The sequence below is a fragment of the Dromiciops gliroides genome, chromosome 3 (assembly GCF_019393635.1).
Source record: "Dromiciops gliroides isolate mDroGli1 chromosome 3, mDroGli1.pri, whole genome shotgun sequence".
In the NCBI taxonomy this organism is placed as follows: domain Eukaryota; kingdom Metazoa; phylum Chordata; class Mammalia; order Microbiotheria; family Microbiotheriidae; genus Dromiciops; species Dromiciops gliroides.
In genome coordinates, this window is record NC_057863.1 from 542430952 (window position 1) to 542457427 (window position 26476).

A 26476-nucleotide genomic window follows, 5' to 3' on the forward strand; every position below is an offset into this window, starting at 1 on the left:
CCTGTATTCAGGAGGACCTGAGTTCAAATGTGGCCTCAGACACTTGACACTTACTAGCTGTGTGACCCTGGGCAAGTCACTCAACCCTCATTGCCCCACAAAAGAAAAGAAAAGAATGTTCTCATAAAAAAAGGTGCAGTCATTCACCCATTCCCTTATGTTTGAGGAATCTCTGATACCCACTGTCTCTCTCATCCCTAGCATCAAAGTCAGTGCCAATGCCTTGCCATCCTGCCTACAGGTCAGCTTTCCCAGACTTTCTTTCCATTCTATTCTCTCTGGGACCACCTTGGCCCAAGCTCTTCTTACCCCCTGCCTGGTGTCTTCCATTGGCTTCCATACATGTTTCCCTACCTCTACTCTCTCACACCATTCTTGCATCTCGGATGCCCACTCCCTCACCTGTGTGTCGTTTGAAATTATATGGGGATGCCTATCTCTGTTCCAAGTTTTAGGGAACTTAGCTGGGGTTTCTAATATATTACTACTTATAGATTAGAGGCTTTAGCATCAGTTTGGGGCATTAAGCATTTTTGGGGGTGGGGCAATGAGAGTTAAGTGACTTGCCCAGGGTCACACAGCTAGTAAGTGTCAAGTGTCTGAGGCCAGATTTAAACTCAGGTTCTCCTGAATTCAGGGCTGGTGCTCTATCCACTGTGCCACCTAGCTGCCCCCACATTAAGCATTTATTAAAGCATATTAAATATTATTAAAGAGAGAACATGAGGCTCCAAAAGTTCAGAGGGGAGAGAGAGAGTGGGCCTCATGACTGCTCCTTCCAAGTCACAGGCCAAGAGAGTGTGAGCGTAAACTTCCTGGGGGTCCGGAGAAGAGGTGGCCCTTCCAAGCTGCTCCAAGCTAATTGGCTAGCATCATTCAACTCTATTGGTTTACTGGACTTGAGGGTGGTCCATGAGCAGTATATGCTGAGGTCAGAGTCCAGAGGACAGACCCTCTGAGGGGAAAGGCTTTTAGGTAGGTGTGGTTTTAGGTGAGTTTAACTTCCTTTAGGTAGTCAGCAAGGTCAGTCTACATTTCCTTTGAAATTCTCCTGATTCTGGGCTAGCCTTAAGAAAGGTCAGGCAAGGGGGCAGCTAGGTGGCACAGTGGATAAAGCACCAGCCCTGGAGGCAGGAGGACCTGAGTTCAAATCCAGCCTCAGACACTTAACACTTACTAGCTGCGTGACCCTGGGCAAATCACTTAACCCCAATTGCCTCACCAAAAAAAAAAAAAAAAAAGCAAAAAAAAGAAAGGTCAGGCAAGGCTCTCTGCATCCCCCAGAACCGCATTATTTTCTCATACCTAGAACATCAAAACCACTGCCAATTCTTTTCCCTCCTGCCTCCAGAACGGTTTTCCCAGACTTCCCTTCCTCTCTGTTCTCACCACCCTGATATAAGTCTTCCCTTCCCCCTGCCTGGAGTCTTCTACTAACTTCCATACATGATTCCCCACCTCCACTCCCTCCCTCCACCCTACCAACAGCTGCCAGTCTCATCTGCCCTGCACACGGCCGTGCTCAGGCCAAGCCTGCCCTCCAACACCTGCAGGGGCTCTTTCTTGTGGAGCTCACCCTGCTTTGCTCGGCCTTCATACTGGGCTGAACCTGCCCATCCTGGTGCTATTCTGCCATTCCAACCCTATCCCATCTTCCTCCATGTGCTCTGAGCTTCAGTCAGGCTGGACCAGGCCTTGTGCCCTGAAGATGCCCTGCTCTTCTTGCTTCCAAGCCTAGGCTCACACAGTTCCTTGTGCTTGGAACATCCTTCTTTCTCTTCCTCTTGAGTCTCTACCCATTTTCTTTTTCACCTTGGATGATAACTTTATTTTGCATTTCATATACAGTTTCACATTCTCATAGGATCAGCAATGGTAACAGCAACCTATTCTCCAAAGTCTAAATACAAGCGAGCTGGTTGTAGGTAATAGGTAAAGCACTTCAGGACCAAGTAGTAATATGACACATACTCACAAAACCAAAATGAAATTGCACAATTTTTTTTCCTTCATTTTTTTTAAACTAATGTCTGACAAAAACACTTATCACCACCCCATAGAAAGTACTGATAAAAAGAGCACTTGTGGTTTGTACATATAACCTGGTTGCTGTCTTGGGGGTGAGGGCAGGGGGAGGGAGGGAGGGAGAAAAATTTGGAACTCTAAATCTTATGAAAATGAATGTTGAAAACTACCCTGACATGTAACTGGAAAAAATAAAATAAATGTTTGTTGCAAAAAAAAAAAATCCACTGAGATTCTCCATCAGGGAAATCCTTAAATAGGGGGTGGGGAGGGAGGGAGGAAGAGAATTTGGAACACAAAGTTTAAAACATTCATGTTAAAATTTGTTTTACAAAAACATTATCACCAAAGAATAGAATCTCCTTTCTTCCAGCTTCAAACTAAACACGAACTTACCTGACACGGCTAACCATTTCTCTTTATTAATTGCACACAAACACACACCCGAAATCTTTTGATGCATAAATATAGCCTTGTTACGCATGGTACAAAAATACTTGCACTTTTTGGTTGTTTGGAAGTTCAGAAAGCAGGACAGCAACTGACAAGGCAGGGAAGGGCACAACTGTCCTCTGGGGAGAGCCCATCAGAGGAGAAAGAGGAGGACCCTGAGGCAAAATGTAAGAGAAAACCCAGTGCATCATGGACAGGTGTTTCCTTCATTTTGCCCATCCTGGGGGAAGTGGAAGAAGACTGGGACAAGTAACCATTTCTCAGTTTAAAAGCCAAGTCTTCTCTTCAAGGAAGCTAAAGATAATGGGGGAGGGGGGCATGGGGTGTGTAAAGATGGACCAGTAAGTGGGCCCAAACCTGTTGCTATGGTGACACTAACGCTAGAACAAACTGTACAATCGCACATACACAAGTTTAAATGTCTTAATTCATGCCAGAAAACATGCAAAATTAAATGTCTTGTTTCCTTGAAGCAGAGCTGCAGAAAAACGATTTGGGGGTTGGTAAACTCTGACCTTAAGGTTTGTGGATTCTCGTGGATTACCATTCCATGCATTTTTGGCTGCTTCTGCCCCCAGCGCAGCTGTCAGAAGTCACAAAACCTACGGGCTGCTTAGATGTGAGCTTGATCAGTGTCCCTTCATACCCCTTCCACGGCCGGAGGAGAAGATGTCCACAGGGAGACCGCTGACAAAGTGTCCCGACCTCCTCTTCCGAGCTGCCGCCGATGCCGGTGCCGGTGCCGGTGCCGGTGCCGGTGCGGTGCAGTGCTCGCGGTCCGGCTTCAGGTTGCTGATGGTGTGGGACGGGGCTGAGGAGGAGGGAGGGAGAGAGGCAAGAGGAGGGGGCGAGGAGCGGCGCCCGCCGGGGACCGGAGTGGAGTGGGGAGAGGGGGGTGGGGGCGACTGGCGGGGCAGTGAGCGGGCAGCCGCTGTCTTGGTCTGGGGTCACCTCAAGTTTGAGGGGTTGCGGGCAGCTAGAGAAAAAGAAGTGCTAGAGGGAGGCGGGGGCCTGGGCTCTGAACCCATTCTTTAAAGTCCAATTCAAATATTTCCTCCTCCAGGGATCCTTCCTTGATTGCTGTGTCACTAACATCTTCTCCACTAATCTTCACATATCATTTTATTTTGCCACTTTCTCATGCCCTTCTCACGTTATTCTGTATGAGATTTATGCCTCTTGATGCTTTATCTTCTGCCTTCCTCTTCTTGTATCAAGAAAGGACAGAAGATTCTCTACCTGGTCCCCTGTGTGAGCTTCCACTCACAATCCCCAGGACAGGCGGGTAGGGTCCCTGTGGCTTTCTGTCCTCCTCCTCAAACTTTACACGATGAAATAATCTCTGTTGTCAAAAAAAAACAAAATCAGTTGTTTTATAAGGGTTAGCGATATCTTGATAAAGTCATTATAACATGTTTGTAAATGAAGAAATAAAAGCAATTTAAAATAATACAGATTTAAACGAAATTATTTTCAAGATGATAGAACATTTTAAAAGTAAATATAACTTATTTTCCAAAGGGTAAGGAAATGGATTTGGGATTTTATTGGTCTAGGAAATTCTGGAGGAGGAAATTTCATTAACAATGCTGGTCTCCACATGGGGCTTCTGGGACAAGCCACTGAGGATCTCTCCTTTCATTAGGGGACCTGCTTGTGGTGGGAGAACTTCAAGTGTTCTCCTGTCAGAAGCATGAATAGTCAGGTGAAGGTGGCTTTCTCTCTCTCTCTTTGCTAACCCCTAATATACTTTAATAAGTACTTAAAAGCCTAAATTGTTGACGAATTTATCAGTAAACTTAGCTAGTTCTACTCCCCCCACCCCCCTCCCCCCACCACACACTGGGTAGGCAGATAAGGTGATCACACATTAGATTTTAAACATCACCGGTGGCTGGGTAGCAGCCAAGGGAGTAAGGGAGAGCAGACTAGGACATCCAGGGAAGGACTGGGGGTGGGACCTGAGACCAGGCCCACATTCAGGCATTGAAGGGAACAGCTCTGGGAATAGGCTGCCTGGCAAGGGCAGCCCCAGCAATGCCCATCCCTCCACCTAGACCTGGAAAGTGACCCAGAAACCACTTCCTGGCTAGGAGAGTGTGGAGATTAGTCCAAGGTGAGAACATGGTTAAGAGGCTTCTCCCAAGAGTCCATCCTCCTGACTCCCAGTGGACAATCCTCTTTGACACAGCCGGCAAAGGTCACCCCGGCAAAGGTCCCTCAGCCCAGGGCCAGACTATATGTTCAGATCCAAGGGAGGTGCCCTAGTCCAGCAAACCAGGGGATCCTCAGATCCCTCTCACTGCCATAATCAAAGCATCTGGTGAGTAGTGGAAGGACTAAAGGCCTAAGGACAGGCCCCTCCTCTTACCTCTGGTCCCCAATAGATTTCTTTTCCAGAAGAAATAAATCACCAGGGAGGAAACAGTGAAGAGCAAGCAGACAGCAACAATGACTATAAGTGTCTTCTTATATGTGGGGAAATTGTCTGAAAATAGATCCCCAAAGTCCATTATCAGAGAAGAAAACACCCTGGTCCCAGATCCCTGTGGCCCAGGTTGGGGTGGGAGTACAGAGGACATCAGGATTTAGGAAACACTGGCTATGGATCATGGCCTTGTGCACAGATGATGCAGTCTTCCTCCCCCTCCACCAGCCTCCAAACATCCCCCCAAAGCGAGCTTCCCCAGGACTTCAAAGAATAGAACATAAGAATTAGCAGAGAGCTTAGAGAGAATCTAGTCTGACTGCCTCAGTTTAGAGAGAGGAAAAGAGAAGAGAGAGGCCCTGCATCCTTCAGCTTGTAAGTCACAGAGCCAGGCCTGAAGCCTGGATCCTCTGACCCCCAATTCAGGCCTCTTCCCACTGCCTCATAGCTGAGTCCTTATGGATTCAGAGACTTTCAGAGGATGATGGGACCTTTGATCACATCTAGTCCAACCCCATCATTAGACAGAGGGCCAGAGAGCAGAGAGGAAACTTCTAAGAGGTTCCACTGAGGAAATGACAGAGACAGGACCAGACCCAGGTCTCCTGATCCCAGAGGATGCTCCTCCCTTCTGAAGTCCATCCTGGATCTGGTTCTTACATGCCATTGACAAACTCTCTCTGGCTTAAGCAGCCTGGACTGCAGCAGCCCTGGGGTCAGCCCTCCCCTAAACTGTCACATTGCTCCATTGTCCCCTCTGGGCCTTGGTTTGACTGCTTGTAAAAGGAGGGCCTTGGGGGCAGCAGGATGATAGAGCAGAGGAGAAACAGCCCCAGACTCAGACAATCAGAAGATCTGTTTCCAATGTGACTCTGTCACTGGGTGGCTATTTGAACTTTAGTCACTGGACTTCAGTCTTTTCCTCTGTAAATAGAGGAGGGGGCCTGGATCAGCTCTGGGGTCCCTTCTAGAGAAGGTATTGTTCAATGCCCAAAGAGAAGCCTCCATCAGCACCTATGCCCTCTGTCAGTAACCTTCCCTTCTCCCAACCTCCCAGGAGCCCAGTGCTTCAATTTCCTCCTGAGTCACATGGGCAACAGAGTAGAGGGAGGGGCCATGACAATGGGCAGTTAAAATGGGCCAGATTAGGGTGGACTCTACACAAAAGGGAGCCATGGAAGTTTCTTGAGCAGTGGAAGTGACACAATCACAGCTGTTTTAGGGACCTGAATCTGGCAGCCTATGCAAGATGGATGGGTGAAAAGAGAAAGTGGATACCCTCCTTTGAAACAAAAGGAAAAGATGGACTTGGAGTCAGGAGAACTGGGGTCAAATCTCATCTCTGGGACTTCTCAGGGACTTAATGGACTAAATACATCTTTTTGCTGCTTTGGGCCTCAGTTTACCAAATGTAAGATGTGAATTAAATGATGTATGGGGTCTCTTTGAGCTGGAACTTGTATATTAAACATTGTAAAAAAAATAACTATATCTAATTTGGAAAAATTATAACTTTGGACTCATGAAAATTATGATTATATGAAAAATTATAGGTTTAGAAAAATTATAATTGGGCCATAAGTCCCATCTGGGTCGCCATTCAAATGTAAGAATATTTTAAATGACTAGGACTAATTTGGGGGGACTAAACTGTGGATGATTAATCTGGGGACTTTTGACTGACTGGCTATCTGACTGCTATTAATTTAACATGGGCAGTTTATAAAGTTCCACCACACTGCTCCACTCCCAAAATTGATAAGCAAAGGATTAAGAAGCCTCTTAACTAAATAATCAAAGCAGAGTTTATTTATGAGATACTATTTAAAATTAAGAAAACAGGGAAATAAAATGTACAACCTGACTGCATTGTGGCACTTCTCTTTCCACTGTGTCTCTTTCCCACCTGCTGAGCCTCAAACTTTTTTAATACAATAAGGGCCTTAGCTGCCTCTTGCCTTAGGGCACACAGGTCCTTTATTCTAATTCCCAGCCCCATTCACTTTGTAAATCCCCCTGCTTCTAACTTTTCTCTTCTTACTACCACCTCTGAACCCATGTTTCTCTCTCACCAACCTTCTGTCTGTCTGTCTGCTCCGTCAGTCTGCCCTTCCGCCTCTCTTTTCCGTTCCCGTTCCTATGTCTGCCGGCCTTGAAACTTCTAATCTCATCAACCACCCCATCTCTAGTCTTCTCCAACCTCTCTAATCTCGTCAGCCACCCCCCCCCCAGTCTTCTTCTTCACCTCCCTCCTGAGTCTAACCCCCAGGTCTATATATATCTTTCTTTTCTCCACTCAAATCTCGGGGCTTTTTGCACCCACACACCAAGTTAATCCGCCAGCCAGGGCTGTGGCTGTGGCTGGGGGGCTGCTCAAGTATCCCATGCCTCAACACAGGCTATCCGGGATCTTTCAGGTAGCTCCGCTCAGGTCGGAGGGAGCTGGGGGCTTTTTTCCCCCAGCTGTCTGACCTGGGGTCTTGTACAGCCCACGGGGCTTTTTGGCTCAGCTGAAGCAGAGGGGGAGGGGCAGGAGCACCTCCTACACAGAAGAGACCCTGAGGGCCTAAGGCTTTCTAATCTCAGCCTAAAGGTAGGGGCCCCAAATCAAAATAAATTTCCACAAACCCCAGATTCTACCTGTGCCCTTGGGGGCACAATGGATAAAGCACCAGCAGAAGACAGCTTTTAAGGGGGCTAATTATCCTCTGAGCTGGATCCCTGGCAGAGGGACATTCTCCTGAGGCTGGACAATGGCAAAGCCCAGGGCCAGAACTGGCCCCCAGTGTAGAAGTGCCCCCTCCCTGCCTCAGGGCTCTTCCTAGAATGTTGGAGAGCAGGATTTTTCTAAGAGGACAAGATGTCCCTGCTGAGAGTCTTCTATGGGCCTGCCCAGCCCTGTCCTAGGCCCTTCCTAGGCCCTTGGGCCAGGGAAGGAGCAGGGGTGAGAAGGGAAACAAAGCAGGCCCTGACCCTGAGGAGCTCATAGTCTAGGTCAGGATATAAGCTTAGAAGCAGAAGTGAACCAGATGATATTGTGGTGTCTGCTTGTGGGTACAGACAGACAGCCCTCCAGCTGCTTAGAGAGCCCATCCCTGACTTGCACCAGACAATACAGTGTCCTGGACCCAGCGGCCAGCTTGGGAACAACAGGCAGAAGAGGTAGGGAGGCCTATCCAACCTTCCTGCCCAGGAGAGCTGCCCCGCTGCCTCTGGAGGGGCCAAGGCCTTCTTGTCCTGAAAGTCTTCAGGCTGAGGCTGGAGGACCTTGTGTCCTGGATGTTGAGACATTTCAGGGATTTCCTTTCAGGTCCTGGTTGGACTTGGTGTCTCTGGGCTCCCTTCCAGCTCTCAGGTTCTGTGAGGGAGCTGAGTCCTGGTGAGACAGTCCAGTGTGAGCTCAGGGTGAGGCCCCTCCCTTCCTTCCTTCATCCTCAGAGCTCCTCTGCATCATCCCTCACTCTCTTCTCTTCCTCTGGCCTCCCTGATTCCTCTCTCTGGGCCTCTGATCCTGTCCCCTTTCCTCCCTCCCTCCCCTAGGACCCTGTTCCATAATCACCCCTCTCTCTCACACATCTTCAGTGTCCCCTTCTATGTCCCCTTCTCCAGTGGCTCCTTCCCATTGGCCTAAAAATATGTTCAAGACTCCCCAGCTCAGGGGGCAGCTAGGTGGCACAGTGGATAAAGCACTGGCCATGGATTCAGGAGGACCTGAGTTCAAATCCAACCTCAGACACTTGAGGTTGTGTGACACTAAGACCCCAGGGTCACTTAACTCCAATTGCCTTAAAAAAAAAATCAGTCCCTCTCTCTGATTCACCATTTAAAATCTGAGGCATCATGTTCATCCATTCCACTCTGTTTGAGTAATCTCTGATGCCTGCTGTGTCCCTCACCTGAACTATCAAAGACTCTGGTGATTCTTCCTCATCCTGCCTCCAGACCAGCTTTGCCAGCCTTCCCTTCCTCTCCCTTCTCCCTGGCACAAATCCTCCTCTCCCCCTGCCTGGAGTCTCCCCTTAGCCTCCCCCTGCCATCATTGGCCAGGCTCTTCTGCCCTGCCCACAGCTCTGCTCAAGCCATTCCTGCCCTCCACCACATGCAGGGGCTCTTTGCTGTGGAGCTCACCTCTCTTCCCTTGGCCTTCACACTGGGGTCACCTCCTCACTCTGCTGCCAGCCTGCCATCCCACCTCCCTCCATATGCTTGTGCTTCAGCCAGACTGAACCACACATTGTGCCCTCAAGATGACCTGCTCTTCTAGCCTCCAGGCCTTTGCCAACACAGTTCCCAGTGCTGGGCATGCCCTTCCTCCCTCTCTCCCTGCTGAGCCCCCACCAAGCTGTTCAAGGCCAATTAAAATGCCAGCACTTCTAGGAAGTCTTCCCAGATTCCCGTGGCACTAACACCTTCCCCAGCAGGCTCCACACATCATTTCATTTTGTACCCTTCTCATGCCCTGATCTTGTATTAATGAGGATTCTGCTTAGGTCTTACTATCTTAGTCCTTTCCTAAACTGAATAACATAAAGACAGAGACCTGTCTTATGTAAATTTTCCATCTACATCAAGGTCTACAGACAGTAGGTGCTTAATAAATGCTTTTGGACTTAAACTAAATTATACCCCCATGATTTACCACTTTATTATACAGCTAGGTCCTGATTAATTTGCACAATGAATCCTTGAAATGGTCACATTATTTGAATGCCCACTGCATTTTTCCATTGGGTTACAATCAATTACCACATTTTATATAATTATAATTTCAAATCACATGAATTAGAATACATTCAGCTTGTTCTAGTTAAAACCTAGTTGTATATATCCAATACCTTAGGGTGTGTAACTTTGTCAGTGTGTAACCAGGTAGAATCAATTGTCTTTAGGAGTTAAGTTGGCACAATTGGCTTAGGTCACTTGCCTGTGCTCACACAACTAAGAGTCAGAGGCAGCATCTGGACCCAGGTCTTCCTGACTCCAAGTCCAGGACTCTAACCACTGGGACACACTGCTTTCCCCTCTCCTTCAGACTATCTTGGAGGATGTTAATCATCATTTCTCCCTGGCTAGACTAGAAACTCTTCAAGGGATGAGACCAGGTTTCCTTCCCTTCTCTCCTCCACAGCCTCACCTAGCCCAGAGCTGGGCACACAGAAGGAATCTAGTAAGTATTTGTGACTAGGCCAGGGTGGTGGAAGCTACACAGATGACAGTCAGAGAGCCCTCAGACATGCAGTAGCCTGGTCAGTGTATGTCTTGGGGTCCCAGATGAGGCCTGGCACATTGTAATTAGAGAAGAGAATTATCTGAATGTCAGAGGCCCAGCACATCAGGAAGTCCTCCAGGATTGTTCAGTGAGAAACTCCAGGCCAGAAGGATCAAAGGGAGGGAGAAGAATGGAAGCCCTGAGTCAAGGTTCACTTCTCAAAGTGAGTGGGTCCCTTCCCCAAAGCACAGGATTTCACACCTGCTATATCCAAGGGGTGTGTGGAGGAGAAGGGCATGGCCACAGTTGGAGTAGGAAGAGCTGAGTGTGAGTCTCAGCCTGGCCATTTCCAAGTTACATGATGTTGGTCAAAGCATCTTTCCTCTCTGTGCCCCATTTTCCTCATCTGTAGAATGAGGGGGGTTGACTCAGTGACCTTGCAGAAGGAAGCCAGAGACCAAGTGGGACTTACCTGTTACCTGCAGTTCAAAGCTGGCATCATTGGAATATCCAGGTGACTGGAACTGACAAATGTAGTGACCGGCATCAGAGAGCTGGACCTGATGGATTCTCAAGATCACCTTCCCCTCTGCCAGGTCATCTTTCAGCAGCTCGGTCCTCCCCTGGAACTCAGGGTCCTGTGTTTCCTCCACCTTGTCCTCATTAGGGTAACTGTGCACAAGGGTCTGGTTTCTGAACCATTTCACAGTCATGTTTCTAGCATCCATCTTAGGGGAGAGGTGACAGGGGAGCAGGACATCCTCCCCCTTCTTGGCCTGAAAGATCCCAACAGGGCCAATCACAGTGAATTCTCCTGTGGGGATTTTTAGGGACAGAGCAGAAGACAATCAGAGGACAATGTGGGACAAGGAGGGAGAGCAGGTATGGGTGGGGGGTGGGAGGCAGGGGATCCCAGGATCACAAAGCTCTGGGTTCTGTTCCAGGATCAGTTGCTGCTCTGCTGTGGACACAATTCTGGGCCCCCTTTCCAAACTGTTACTCATTTGTATATAAGACCTTCTCTCCCTTGACTGCCTTGTATATTCATGGAGGTAGGTCAGCTGTTTGGGGATGGGGGGTTGGAGGCAGGGGCAGGAAGGCTCCTGCTGCCATCAATGGCCTTTAGGGAAGCATCAGGTCTTCTCCACCCCTGCCATAAATAACTTACAAGAGAGGAGGGAGCTCAGGCTTCTGGGCTGGCGTTAGGCTGGCCCTTAAACCATGGCTGTGCAGCTGAGTATCTTAGAAGATGGGGGAGCCAGGGGAGAGCTCTGGTGGCAGAGCAGTGGAGCTCAGTGAGGAATAGGGGTATCTGGTCATCTGGATAGATGGATCGGCCTGTGTGGCATCTCTTCTAGATCTCAGCTGGCCAGCATGGGGATGCATCTGGACAACTCATTCTTTTTTTATGTTAATGTAGAAAAACAATTCAATCATCAGAACTTAATCAGATAGTCATGACAATAATAGGCTTCTGGTTGGACAAATCACCCAAAAGCTATAGAATAAAACAAATCGTAGAGGACTAATTCTGTTTGTATGGCTTTTTTTGGGAATTTAAAAATTTTATTTATTGGGGAAGTGGGGGGGCAATGAGGGTTAAGTGACTTGCCCAGGGACACACCGCTAGTAAGTGTTAAATGTCTGAGGCTGGATTTGTACACAGGTCCTCCTGAATCCAGGACTGGTGCTTTATCGACTGCACCACCTAGTTGCCCCTGGGAAATATTTTTAAAAGAAAGAAAAGAGGAAGAAATTAAATCATCCAAAATTAATTTTAAAGCAGGTCAGCTCCTGATTGCTCTGTCTTTAGATTACCTGGGAGATGCATCTGTCAGGTAAAAACATATACCTGCATTGTAACCTGGTGTTCTGAAGGTTAAAGTTTTTTTTTCCATAGGAAGGAAAGTAATAACATGAAAAGAGCTCAAGAAATAGACTAAAGTGCAAAACTGCATAAGAAGGTGAACAAAGATCTTTTGCAGGGACAACTGCATCTCATGTGGCTGTTTGTCCTCCACAGAAGAGAAGTAGAAGGGCAAAGTAAATAATCATTAGGAAAAAAATTAAATGAAACAAGAATTTTTTTCCCTTGAAAGACACCTAAGATAAAGTAGCAGAAGCCAGTTTATGATGAAATTTCAAGGTGGTATGAAAAGCTTCCAGGCTCTAGTCAGATCGTTCATTTTACTACAATTCCTTTTAGGGATGGATTTATGTTCTTACAGGGCCTGATGTTCCATATCATCCATGCATCATGGGCCAGCCCTGATGGTGATGCACCAAGAAAGATGGATCAAGTTCTCTTATGAAGATTTTTGTGAAAGAATAACTGATGCTGGAAATTCTGGACCTGAGAATGTTACTGCTTGAATGAGTCCATAGGTTAACCTGCTGGTAAATGGAGGCTTCAGTTTTGTTAATTTCTAACTTTTGTATGCATTTCAGTCATTCTTTCAAAGCTCAGGCCTGTAGCCACAGGTTTCTTTTTGTGATATCTTGCCAACTAGGGTTTACAATCCAGCTGGCCATCTGATGGAATTCCTGAATTAGCTACTATTCACTGGCTTATCCTTTTGGAATCATGGGAAAGCTGGCTCTCAGTGCTTCACACCTAAGCCATTTCTTTTTTTTTTTTCAGTGAGGCAATTGGGGTTAAGTGACTTGCCCAGGGTCCCACAGCTAGTAAGTGTTAAGTGTCTGAGGCTGGATTTGAACTCAGGTAGTCCTGACTCCAAGACCAGTACTCTATCCGCTGCGCCACCTAGCTGCCCCCCAAAACTTTATTTGTTTGGGTTTTTTTTGTTTTTGGGGGGGCAATGGGGGTTAAGTGACTTGCCTAGGGTCACACAGCTAGTGTCAAGTGTCTGAGGCTGGATTTGAACTCAGGTCCTCCTGAATCCAGGGCTGGTACTTTATCCACTGCGCTGCCCCGAACAAGAAGAGGAGAATTAGGAGACTTTTTTTTTTTTTGCAGGCAATGGGGGTTAAGTGACTTGCCCAGGGTCACACAGCTAGTAAGTGTCAAGTGTCTGAAAGCGGATTTGACCTCAGGTACTCTTGAATCCAGGGCTGGTACTTTAACCACTGCACCATCTAGCTGCCCCTCCTAAGCCATTTCTTTACAATAACTTCCATATTTGGAGGGAAAGGGAAGAACTTTGGTGAGTATCCACTGAAACAGTTTTCTTTGTGCTTTATGTCTGATTTCTTCTTATGCATCCACTGCCCCCCCAATATAAAAATGTCGATTAAAATCTTCAGAAACCTTGCCAACTTTAAAATATTTTAGCAATGGAATGCAGTTCAAACACTGCTATCTCCATCAGTTTGTATGGGGGGTAGAGGGAAAGTCTGCAGAGAAAAGACAATAATTATTCGTGCAAAGTCCTTCCAAAACCATATTTTTTTTTTTTTGCAGGGCAATAAGAGTTAAGTGACTTGTCCAGGTTTACACATCTAGTAAGTGTCAAGTGTCTAAAGCTGGATTTGAACTCAGGTCCTCCTGAATCCAGGACCGGTGCTTCATCCACTGCACCATCTAGCTGCCCCCCCAAAACCTTATTTTCAAGCATAAATTTCTTTCCATATTCTCCCAAGAGCTTTTGAATTTTCATTTTCCCCAATGAATCCATGATTATTATATATTTTTAAATTTTAATTTCCCTTTATGCACCTGCCCCTTCAGAACTGGTTAACTTGCAGCAGCCTCTTCTCCCTTATCTTCATGGGTTTAGCAAAGATACAGACACAAGATGCTGATTCCAAAGAAGATGAAGGGATTCAACATGGAATCAAAGGGGCCAGTGGGAAGATCTATAGGGCTGATCTGAGCAGTCCAGGAACAACAGGTCTGGCTTTTTATACACTCCATCCTCTCCTCAGTGAATGGGATTTGGGTGTCAGTCCAGGCCTGGGGCCCTTAGGGGAGGGAGAATAGTTATCATGCTAGTTTTCTGAGTCCAGGGCAGAGAGCAGGTCATCCCAACCTGTCAGTGGAAACTCAGGCCTGAAAGATCTCCCTGTGGGGAGAACTCGATGAGGCTGATACAGCTCAGAGGGACCTGGCCTTCCATTCAAAGGGGGCATCCAGCTTTCTTTGTTTTTGATCTTCCTTTTTCTTGAGAAAGTGGGGTGAGAAAGGCCCTGAAAGGCTAATGGTAAACATGCATATTTTGTCATTGTTGTAAAATGCTCCTTGCTTTATTGAAGGTGCATAATGTAATTGTGCATGTGATGATTGTGGTTTTCATTGGAATCTGGGGGATTATGTCCGATCCTGCACCACTGACTGCTCTGAGATTCCCTCCTGTAGGCACTAGGAAATAGCTGAAAGGCAGTCACTCATGGCTGCCCAGAGACCCCGGAGGACTGTTCTGAACTAGGCACAGGAACTGGGTTCAAAATACACCCCTGCCTATTTGTTAAAGAGGCAAATGGTTGAAATCAAGGTGGGAGAATAAGGGGGCTTTGCTTTGGCCTTATGAGCTGACCTACCTTGGAGGGACCCATGTGGGAGATGCAGAGGCCTGTTCTGGGAGAAGCCAGGTTGGAGACCTTCCACCTGAACCAGACACAAGTCATGGAGACCTTGGAGGGAAGAATCAAGGCCAAATGTTGCTTCCAGCCCAAAAGGGAAGCCCTGACAGATGAGGGTGTCTGGGACCTGAATCCAAGGGGTACACTGGACTTGGAACTTGGTGAGACTCTACTACATGGCAACTGGACTAAGCTGGGAACCTGAACCTGCTCCATCCCCCAACTCTCCAGAGACTGAGGTGGCCTGGGTGGGGAGGACAATGTCCTCAGGTGTCAGGGAAAGTGTCGTTTGTACATTTGTTCTCATGACACTAGAAATAAATATTCCTGTGTAAAAGCTAATCTATTAAGTGGTGACATAGAATAAAGGTACAAAAGATCCCCTAAAATTGGAGGAAAATCATTGGAAGGGAATTGAGCCAATGACAGAGAGGTTGGACACTTCCAACCCTATTAAAAACCAGAGGACCCTGAGGGGCTGAAAGATAACACACCTGGCCCTCAGTCAGTGGGGACCAGGGTAGTCCCTGTTACAGAAATAAATACTAACCCACAAGGTGGTTGTGAGACTCCAGTGAGACAATGTATGGACAGCACTTTACACACTCTCAAGATCTATGCCAGTGTCTGAAGGCCCCTTCCAGCTCTAGAGAGAACCCATGACCCAGGTGGGACCTACTTGCTACCTGAAGGTCAAAGCTGGCTTCACTGTAAAAGTTGCCTGCCTAGAAATAACATGTGTACTGGCTGGTGTCAGAGAGCTGGACTTGGCAGATTTTCATAGTCACCTTCCCCTCAACCATGTCCTCTCTCAGCATCTTTGTCCTCCCTTGGAATGCAGGGGCCTGGGCTTCCTCCACCTCTTGCCCCCTACGGTACAAGTGCATGACCAATGGGCCTCTGAGCCACTTCACAGTCATTCCCCGAGCATCCATCTTAGGGGAGAGGTGACAGGGGAGCAGGATGACTTCTCCCACCCAGGCCAGGATGGGCTGGACCAGAGGGCCAGATACTGTGAATGTTCCTGTGTGGAGAACCAGGCACAAAACAGAAGAGACTCAGAGAACACTGGGGTGGTGGAGTTAATATGGCCTTCAGAGCAGGGGTCAGGGCAGCTCAGGACCATGAAGCTATGGGTGTGTTCCTGCTCAGGTACTGCTCTGCTTTGAGCCCCCTTTGGGGAAATCACCTTGCACACTGTGATACATTTGGGATATGGAGACTAGACATTCCCCCTCTTTACTACCCGGAGTATTTGGGGGTGGGGGGGGCAGAGCTGCTGCTGCTGGGAGGCTGAAATTTGGGGGTGGAGGCAGGGAGGCAGCAGCTCCTGTCAGTGGCCCCATGGAGGGCACCAGCCTCTGCCTGACCCCTGAGGCTGCTCAGAGATCACTTTCTAAAGCAGAGGAAGGCCAGGCTTCTGGGCTGGGGTTGGACGTGCCCTTATTCTGTGACTGTGCAACTATAGAAGGAGGCTGGGCCAGAGAGCTGTGGGAGGCCTGTATGGGACAGAGCAGTGCAGCTCAGTGGGGAGGAGGAAGAGTGTGATTATGGGAGCTTACCAGGTATTACTGTAGTGGTGGCATCCTGGGTGACTGTGCCGGGAAGGAAAGGATTGGAGTTCAAATATTAGCTCTACTATTGACTACCTGTGTGACCTTGGATAAGTCATTGGATGTCTCTGGACCTCTGTTTCTTCAGTGAAATAAGAGGATTGAACTCAATGATATATGGAGACTTTTCCAGTTCTGAAACTCTAATTCTGTCTTTGTATTCTCTTGAATTGTATGTGTCACTGGTGAGAACCTTCCTTGTACCTCTTTCATAGAGAGTGCACAAAAACCTGGAATTTTCACCCCTCTGTTAGAAGGGGACAAACAGCTGTGCTCTTGGTGACTCATTCTACACTTTCCTATTTTCTTGGATGGGTCTGGGTCAGACTGGGTAAGATCCCCTCTGACCCTATAATTCTAGGATGCTACATTGCAGAGATTGGTGAAGGTGCCTAGTAGTGGGACAATGAACCTGAGATCAGAGATCCTTCCTTATCTAAACTTTGTACCTCCACTAGTATTCAAACACAGGGCTCTGTGTGCAACAAGGACTAAACAAGTGTTTCTTGTATTGATGGTTTAATTGAATTGAAATATCAGTGGGTAGTGATATGTGGAGGCCACAATGGCAGAGACCAGAGCAAACTTACCAAAGCTCAGAATGCCAGGGATGAGGAATATGAGGTATAAAGGTTGAGTGGGGCCATTGTAGGCAGCTGGCCAGGGATTCCACTTTGTGGTCCACATCATGGCTGGTGGGAATACGCCCAGGGAGATGCTAAAAATAAATAAAGGATATTTTCAGTGAAGAGAAGGATAACAGAGCCTGAAAACAGTTCCCACTGATGCCTTAGATCTAGGAATCAGGAATGTTGTCTCAAATTCTGGGCAACCACACCTTAAAGGGCATAGAAACTCTGGTCCAGCTTGCATCTATCCCACCTTATCTCCCCGTCCTCATACAGGTCCCACAAGTCAGGTTGATTCCCACACCCCATATTCTTTTCTTTTTAATTTATGGAATAAAACAAGCATTTCCATAACACAGTAAAACAAAAAAAAAAGATTATTGCACATGAAATTTCAAATTTACTATGTAGCCCCTTTTACTTTCACAGTGATGGTGGCAGACTGGCAGAAAAGGAGACGGAGTGTGAAGGAGAGATGCCACCTGTTTTATATGTTTGAGGCTGGTTTTCCTTTAAGGGGGCAGCAATACCATCATTAGCATGTGGATGGGGGAGTAGCAGGGACTAGGACTTGAATTATTGAGTTGGCTTCCTTCCTCTTGTCTCCTTAGCATTAAAGACCTAGCCTAGAGGGAAAAAGAATTCCAGGGGTTTTAGCAGGAGGCCTATTGCTCTGGGGTACATCCAAAGTTAGACATGGATGATTATCCCCCAAAGGAGACTGAGAAGGAGCCTTCAGAGAGGTAGGAGGAAAACCTGGACAGGATAGGTGGGGATAACTAGAGGGAGTTTCCAGGTGAAAAAAGTGGTCAATGGTGCCAAATGTTGCTATGGGGTGCAGAAGGATGAAGACTAAGAAGAGGCCATGAGGTGTAGCAACAAAGAAATCATGGCTAACAGTGGAGAGTGTTCAGTTAAGGGATGAGGTTGGTAGTCAGATTACAAGGGGTTAAGAAATGAGACAAGAGGGGCAGCTAGGTGGTGAAGTGGATAAAGCACTGGTCCTGGATTCAGGAGAACCTGAGTTCAAATCCAGCCTCAGACACTTGAGACTTACTAGCTGTGTGATCCTGGGCAAGTCACTTAACTACCACTGCCTCATCAAAAAAAAAAAAAAAAGAAGTGAGACAAGAAGTGGAGACAGTTATAAACTCACTGTTCTCTAGGCAGCTGTTCTGCAAGTGCCATTGCTTCAGTGTACCCTGTCCTTCAGGACACTTGGTAGCTGCCCCAGGAAGTTTGTGCTCAGTAAGAGGCTTGCTGCCTCTCCCTTTATATCATGGGGACAGAATGACTTGCACAAGAGGAGTGGTCATGGATGGATGGCGATCTTCATCATGGATTTCATCACATTATCCTTTCCCCAAAACCTGCTGCTCTTCCAAACTTGACCATTTTATTAAGGGCACCATCCTCCTTTCAGTTATTCAGACTTAAAATCTCTCCTCACTCTCCACCCTTCACATTTATGATCATTTGCAAAGTCTTATCACTTTCTAGCTCCACATGTCTCACATTTGTCCCCTTCCCTCCCCTCCTCAGCCATCACCCTCATTCAGGCCTTCTACAGTAGTCTCCTCCATGGCACATCTGCCTCTAATCTGTAATCCCTCCTCCACACTCCCACCACAATGATGTTCCTAGAGCAGAGGTCTGACCATGGCACTACCCTATTGAATATCTTCCTCGGGTCTCTACTGGCTCAAGAATAAAATATTTTCTTTTTTTATTCTATTAAATATCTAGTTCTGTGTAATCTTACAATTTGCACAATTACTAGTGCTTGTACAGTCGTGCTTGTATACAGTTTGCAAAAATGTAAACATGCACATTGGAGGACATGCTTCATATTTTTGACTGATGAGGAATATGACACAATTGTTTGGGGACCAAGAGAGGTGGACTAACTGAGTAGGCACAGAGCATATAGAAGGTAGAAGTTAGCCAGGACTGGGTTTGGTTAGAAAGAGATTAATATTGTCTACTTACTTTGTCCCAGCCCTTTCCTCTCCTTAGTATCAACACAGGAAAAAAATCCTTCACTCAGAGACTGAGAAAGTAAAACCTTCTAAATAGCTACTGCCTTTAACTTCTGTAGCGTCTTCTCCCTCCTGGGAAGGGGAGGTTCACAGGCGCTCCCCAATATCTTGATATAGAAGCACCTTTAAAGACCCTGGGTTTAAAGTGTATTGGGAAAAGGAGACACATACATGCCCTCTCTCCCCTCCCCCAATGACAAAGACTTCCATTTCTAGGCTGTTCCCAGAGCAGTAACTATTTGAAATTCCTGGTCTGTCCCCGGAAAATCCTGAACTCCTTACCTAAAATTGCTGGTCCTAGACACTTCCTCCAAGACTCCCTGAATCCATATATTTCCTGACTTCGCAGATCCAAACCTGAGAAGTGCAAGGAATGAGAGGCTGGTCAGCCTGGCAGTTTTTGTTTTTTATTCTAGAGAGCCACAAAATTCAGGAAGAAGTCCAGCCAGCTGGTGCAGAGGCTAGAAATAGGGTATCTGACAAATACAGAGAATGATAAGTATACACATACACATTTGTAAGGGAAACCGCTGTAGAGGGGGGAAGAGATTGGATGAACATGAAATTGTAGGAGGAGACGGAGAAGGAGGAGGGAGAGCAGGAGATGGAGGAGGAGATAAAGGAGGAAACGGAGGAGGAGACAGGAGGAGGGGGAGGGGGCAGCTAAGGAGGAGGAGGAGCTGGAGATGAAGGAGGAGGAGGAGGAGGAGGAGGGGGAGGGGGAGGAAGAGAAAGGTTGTAGAAGTGTAAGAAAAGAGAAATGAATGATTCGGGATAGAAAGAGATATAGTGACCCAATATTTTGTTCTTTTAAACCCAGAGGAAGTGAGATTATCCCTTGGCTGCACACTCTTTTCCTATTATATAAGTAACTGGAAAACCAGAAAACTGAGTGCAAGGACCCAAGGCAGGAAGTCAAACCCAATTAGAAGGATTTCATTGGAAGCTAAGGAGGCAGCACGGTCAGATGAAAAGTTAACCAGGCATGCTGCTCTGCTTGTCTCACAGCTCTGATGTGAAGACCAGGGGTCAGTGACCCAAAGAAAGAGCTGTAAGCAGGCCACTATAGGACAACATAGACAGGCAGAGGGTCATGGCCAAGGATAAAAGAAACTGCCCCAGTAAGAAGGGGAGGGACACACATTGGTGAAAGGACAAGCTCCAAACTTGGGTCAAAGGTAGCAAGTTATACACTCATATACTCTAAAAATGGGCTTGGTGTGGAACAGGTGATGGGTGCCAGATGTGGCAGGGGGCATGCCTAATCAGACCCAGATGTGGAGAAGCTCTTGGGGTCACTGGAGAGAGGTTCAAGTAGGAGAAGTTCCTTTTTTTCTTTTTGCTGGGCAATGAAGGTTAGGTGACTTGCCCAGGGTCACATAGCTAGTAAGTGTCAAGTGTCTGAGGCCAGATTTGAACTCAGGTCCTCCTGACTCCAGGGCTGGTGCTTTTTCCACTGTGCCATTTGGCTGTCCCAAGAAGTTCCTTTACTGGGACCAGACATCAGGCCAGTAGGTGGGCTGCCTAAGGCAGCAGAAGAGGAGAAGAGGTAACTGCAGCCAGCCAGGAGTTTTACCCAATTAGGAGATCAGAACAGGGTAAAGTACAAAACTGTCTGTCTTTGGCTGTATACTTTATGGGCATTAGCATCCCTTGGCCTAAAGGATTTTTTTATTGCGATCCTATCCTTGTAAATATAATATCAAACAATATAGGACAGGGAGGTGGTACAGTGCCTGGAGTCAGGAAGATCTGAGTTCCAATCCAACCTCAGACACTTACTAGCTGTGTGGCCCTGGACAAGTCACTAAACATGGCTTGCCTCAGTTTCATCATCTGTAAAATGGGCTGGAGAAGGAAATAGCAAACCACTCCAGTACCTTTGCCCAGAAAACCCCAAAAGGGGTTGGTCACATAGCGTTGGATAGGACTGAAAATGGCTAAAAAACAGCAAAATAAAAACAATATATAATTATTATGAGTGCCTGAATATACACTAGATATTATAAGAGAATCCTAAGCCCTTGTAAACTCTAAGGATCCTTATCCCAACTCTCATTCTCACAGATGAGTCTTGGGTCCCAGAGCAAGATTTTATCTTCCCTTAGAGTTCAGAGGTGACTCTCTAAGGCTACTGGTTCAGTCCTCACCAGTTGCTTTCCCAAAAATGATCAGTTGAGAAACATTTTAGTCACCTAGCCTAAGTATCTTTTAGAAAGGTATATTTAGTAAGGGTTACATTAAGAATAGTGGGTACAGGGGGCAGCTAGGTGGCGCAGTGGATAGAGCACTGGCCCTGGAGTCAGGAGTACCTGAGTTCAAATCCGGCCTCAGACACTTAACACTTACTAGCTATGTGACCCTGGGCAAGTCACTTAACCCCAATTGCCTCACTAAAAAAAAAAAAAAAAAAAGATTAGTGGGTACAGGGGCGGCTAGGTGGCGCAGTGGATAAGCACCAGCCCTGATTCAGGAGTACCTGAGTTCAAATCCGGCCTCAGACACTTGACACTTACTAGCTGTGTGACCCTGGGCAAGTCACTTAACCCCCATTGCCCCACAAAAAAAAATTAAAATTAAAAAAAAAGAATAGTGGGTACAGGGGGTGGCTAGGTGGCACAGTGGATAAAGCACCAACCAGCCCTGGATTCAGGAGTACCTGAGTTCAAATCTGGCCTCAGACATTTGACACTTACTAGCTGTGTGACCCTGGGCAAGTCACTTAACCCCCATTGCCCTGAAAAAAAAAAAAGAATAGTGGGTACAAGGGAAGTAGAATTATGATAGCAGAATAGCAGGAAGAAGTATAGTGAGCTCTCTCCCCATCTATCACTGCCAACAAGACTCCTCCAAAGAGATCTGCAAAATGCACCAGATCAAATTCTAATGGGAAAAAAATCTAAGAAATAGTCACAGTGAGTCATTTCTCCAACCCAGATCAGCCTAGGGAGACAGAGAAAAAGTTCTGTGGATACTGGGGATAGGGTCTGGCCAGGAGCCCACCACACACAAGGCACTGTAGTGCTGGCAAAGACTGTGTCTCAGGGTAAAAGGAGATCCTAGACCAGAATGAGGCAGCCCCAGCCCCATGCCTGGAAACCTTGGCAGGAACAGATGCCAAATGGGCTCTTTGTTGCCCACTCCTCAGCAGGCACCAAGGATATCAATGGCCTGTACCAAGTGGAAGCATCCATCCTCATCATGGGCAATTGCAGTGGGAATGCATTCTGTTTCCTTCAGAACCCTCACCTGGATCAGGAGAAAGCTGCTGCAGCTGGGAAGTAAGTAGCTATGAGAACCCCTGCAGGATACTCTACTAGACTAGAGCCCCAGAGTTGTAAAGGCCCTTAGAAAAGGGGAGGTCAGTGTCTAGAGGGAACTAACAACAATGATAAAGCTCTACCAAAGCTTGGCAGTCTGTCGATAAACATTCATTAAGCACCTACTATGTGCCAAGCACCATAATCAGCACTGATGGGATCAAACTACACCCAGATAACGGACTTTGCCTTAAGGAACTTGAGTGAGGGTCATCTTCCCAGATGTCATCTGTAGGGTTCATTTTAATTTAGATCACCCTCAAGTCATGTCAACCAATGGAATTGAATGATACTAACCAATTTGCTTTGATCAATGTATAATGAATGACCTGCCTCTATCAACAGAGGATAGAACCTTTGGCCAAGCCAGGGTCACGCTTTTGGCTCTTGGCTTTTTTTCTCTCTGGACTCATGCTCTTGGCTTGGACCTCCCTCTTAGGACAGCATGGGTCTGACAGCCTGAGACCATGAGAAATTAGGGAGAAATATGGTCAGTTCATTACTGGTATATGTAATATTAATAAATACTGCCAAAACTGGTGCAATAGCAATTTAATTTATAAAGCACAGTAGTAGCTATAATTTTAAAACACATATACACATATACATATATATCCACTGTGATATCTAGCTCTCCTATATATTCATATTACATACATTTGTATATTACTGTACATATATATATATATAAATACTTTATATACATATATATGTAATATGAATATATAGGGGAGCAAGATATCACAGTAGATCTAACACTGGACTTGGAAGCAGGAAGACTCACCTTCCTGAGTTCAAATTTTGCCGCAGACACTTACTAGCTATGTGACGCTGGGCAAATCATTTAACCCTGTTTGCCTCAAGTTTCCTTTTCTGTCAAATGAGCTGGAGAAGGAAATGGCAAACCACTCCAGTATCTTTGCCAAGAAAACCCCAAAATGGTGTTATAAAGAGCTGAACATGACTAAAATGACTGAACAACAATAACTATGTATGTGTGACAGTAACAGTGACAGTAAATATGTGTGTGCATATGTATATGTATATAAAGTAAAGGGATTTCATATAGATGTGTCTGTATGTGTATATTTACCCATACATATATATTTGACAAACTGGAAACAATAGAGGAGTCCTGCTAGAATTAAGGCAGCCTGGGAAAGGTTACCTGTAGAAGGAGAGATTTTAGCTGACACTTGAAGGCAGCCAGGGAAGCCAGGAATGCTCAGCTCATTATGCCTCCAGGGGCCCCTTGTTATAATGCAGATATTTCTGGGTGGGCCTGCACAGTATCCCATCATACATCACTAGCCACTCTGTACCTTGGTCATTTTCCATACCTGTGATTCCACCAGTAGAGGGAGCTCACATTCCACACTGACACATATGGTCAACATCTGTAACTTTTGGTCTCAGCTGACTGGGCCATTGAGAGGCTGGGACTTATCCAAAGTCACATCCCTTTAGAATGTGTCAGACACAAGACTTGAACCCAGGTCTTCTTGACTCCAAGTCTGGCCCTCTATCCACTCTGCCACACTGCCTCTTGTCTTGCTTAGGATTACCTGAATCAATGTTTGTTGAATAGAATTGAATCATAATCGAATAACATGAAGTACTTAATCAGATCTTTGTGCCAAAACCATAACCAGGGTGCGATGCTCAGGGCTTTGGCCAAGGGCATGAGTTTTAAAGGATTCACTTGTAATTCTTGTTGTCCTTGTTGTTCTCAAAGAACACCAATACAACAACAACAACATAAGGGGGGGCCTGGTACAGGCTCCCTCTGGGGGAGCAGCTCTCTAGTCTTCCTCTCCAGTGACTCAGCAAAAAGAAGGGGGGGCAGAAGCAGTCTTGTCCTTTTAAGATCCAATCTCGGGGCAGCTAGGTGGCACAGTGGATAGAGCACAGGCCTTGGAGTCAGGAGTACCTGAGTTCAAATCTGGCCTCAGACACTTAACACTTACTAGTTGTGTGACCCTGGGCAAGTCACTTAACCCCAATTGCCTCACTAAAAAAAAAAAAAAATCCAATCTCTACACAGTCCAGAAGTGGAAAGGAAGGCCTGAGCCTAGTCCCTTTGGTGCCAATAGAGGTCAGCAGCCACAGGAGAACACATCTTGCTTCCCCAGGAGAAGGGGCAGCACTAGGCAGCCTGGAGACCAGGAGACACCCCACAGTTGGCCTTTAGAGAGGGGAGCACTTTACTTAATGGGGATGGGGGAGAAAGATGGTCCCTCAACCCCTGCTGCAGGGTGAGTCTTCCCTGGGATGGCTCTGCCTCCCCTGGCTCTAGGGGAGACTCTTTGATTTCCCTCACAGTTTACCCTCCCTGGCTTCCAAATCTTTCCAGGCTGAAAGTGCAGTGGGTCAGTGGAGGGGGCACTTGGGGGACCTGGAGAGAGGCAGATACTTCCCCAAGCCCAGACATCTTCAGCTATGCCTGAGCAGTCCTCAACATTGTCCCTAAGGGGAGTGGAGAGAGAGGAATTGGGGATTGAGGGGGGTAGGGAGGCAGCTCCTCGGCCTTCAGTTCCTGGTGGATGTGCTTCCCATCCCAGCTACCATTTCATTCCCTAGAAGATTAGACCTTAAACTTTCCCACAGAGCTGAGCCTTAGGAGTGGGTGTGGAAGATGAGCTTGGGCTCAGAGTGAGCCTGGAAGACTCAAAGGCCCCACTCCCTGCTGAGCTGTTTGTCCTGAGTTCTGAGCCCAGGAGGTGTTTGCTGGCAGAGCCGGAGAACCCTTGGGTGGGGGTGGAGGTGGGGGCAGGGAGGGTGAATTTCAGCCCCCTGGTGAAGGAGCAGTGGACTGGGAGACTGGAGACCTGGGTCCTTCCTAATGCCTCCTCTGACCCTGACTCAAGACTTGTTTCTTCCTCTGCAAAGTGAAGGTATTGGACAAGATGTCTCAGAGCTCCCTCCAGGGCTGACTCTCTGTGAGTCTCAGATTTGGGCTCCATTTGACTCTGCTTTAGGTCAGTCTCAGTGTGAGACTGAGGTGAATGAACCTGCCTGCTCTTGTGAGCTTGGGCAAAGCATTTTCCTCTCTTGAGCCCCACTCTTGTCTCTGCAGGGACTGGAGAAAGAGAGAGAGACAGAGACAGAGAGAGACAGAGCAGAGACAGAGAGAGAGCAAGCATTTCGTTAAAGAGTACTATGTGCCAGACACTGCAAAAATGAAGATGGTGGTTTGCAATTCCATATGGCAAAGGAGAAATAAAGAAAATTGTAGAATTCCTGGGTGGCAATGCAATTACTGTAGGTAGGGACCCACCTACTCAGTTTAGGCAGACAATTCATTAGCTAGAATATTATTTAATAGGATTTCTCTTAAAAGAAAAAAAACAAACCCTAGGGTTTAATAGCTCTGTGCGACAAATTCAGGCAGCCACAAGCTCAAGAGAAAGTCTTGGCTGACCTGACAGAAGGCTGCATAAGCAGCTAGGAAAATCTTACCCAGGGTCTAACAGGGCCTCATTTAATTGTTTATACCATATATGTATTGTCTACATGTGTTCTGACCAGAATTCTTGTTAATACTTCAATTTTATCCTTTAACTGATATTCAAACCTTAAACTGGTCAAAAGGAATGGGTGGTGAATTTATTTTCTTTCTTCTCAATTCTTTGTGAACACCATCCTGGGGGACATGGTTGGCGAGGAAGATGGCTGTAGCTAAGCTCTCTCTCTAGGTAATAGAAGGCTTCTGAACTCTACTTGGAGCCATTGTGCTCTCTGGGGGGGGGGGGGGCGGGGCGGGGTTCAGCTTGTGCTAAATGCAATCAATGCTCTCCTAACATTTAAATATGATTTTATAACTGCTTACTACGTAAATGGGTGCAATGGCATTAATTTATAAATAGTAATATCTTAGAAACCCCAGCCTAATTCCCCAATAATTTAGAACACAAACAGATAAGTCCCCAATATTTCAAAGGACACAGTTGGAGACTACAACTGGTGTTTCGAATCCTGAAATCTTCTTGATGTAGGGGGCAAAAAGGGGTTAATAGAAAAATCTAAGACCCAAGCTCTAATTCAGATATGAGCTCTAAGAGGGATTCAGATCACAGTTAATGGATAACTTACAAGTCAGGATGCTAGGTTCTCTTACAGTAATCAGAACCCATAACAGGAACAGAGGGAGCTAGGCCATGAAGGCCTAAGACTATAACAATGATACACTGACAGGCTATAGAAACTCAAACTAGGAATAAA

General features: G+C 46.7%; 1 protein-coding gene across 1 annotated transcript in view; it reads right to left on the bottom strand.

Annotated features, from left to right (window-relative positions):
• Positions 1-1264: 1264 nt before the first annotated feature.
• Positions 1265-26476, bottom strand: part of LOC122747913 — a 30250-nt gene continuing 5038 nt past the window's right edge. The window contains exons 3-8 of the mRNA XM_043993700.1: positions 19218-19292; positions 16858-16985; positions 14613-14705; positions 10588-10929; positions 4850-4966; positions 1265-3820 (exon numbers count right to left, since the gene is read on the bottom strand). Of these exons, the coding sequence (XP_043849635.1) occupies positions 3795-3820; positions 4850-4966; positions 10588-10929; positions 14613-14705; positions 16858-16985; positions 19218-19292 (781 nt within the window). The 3' untranslated portion in view covers positions 1265-3794. The remainder of the gene's footprint in view (positions 3821-4849; positions 4967-10587; positions 10930-14612; positions 14706-16857; positions 16986-19217; positions 19293-26476) is intronic.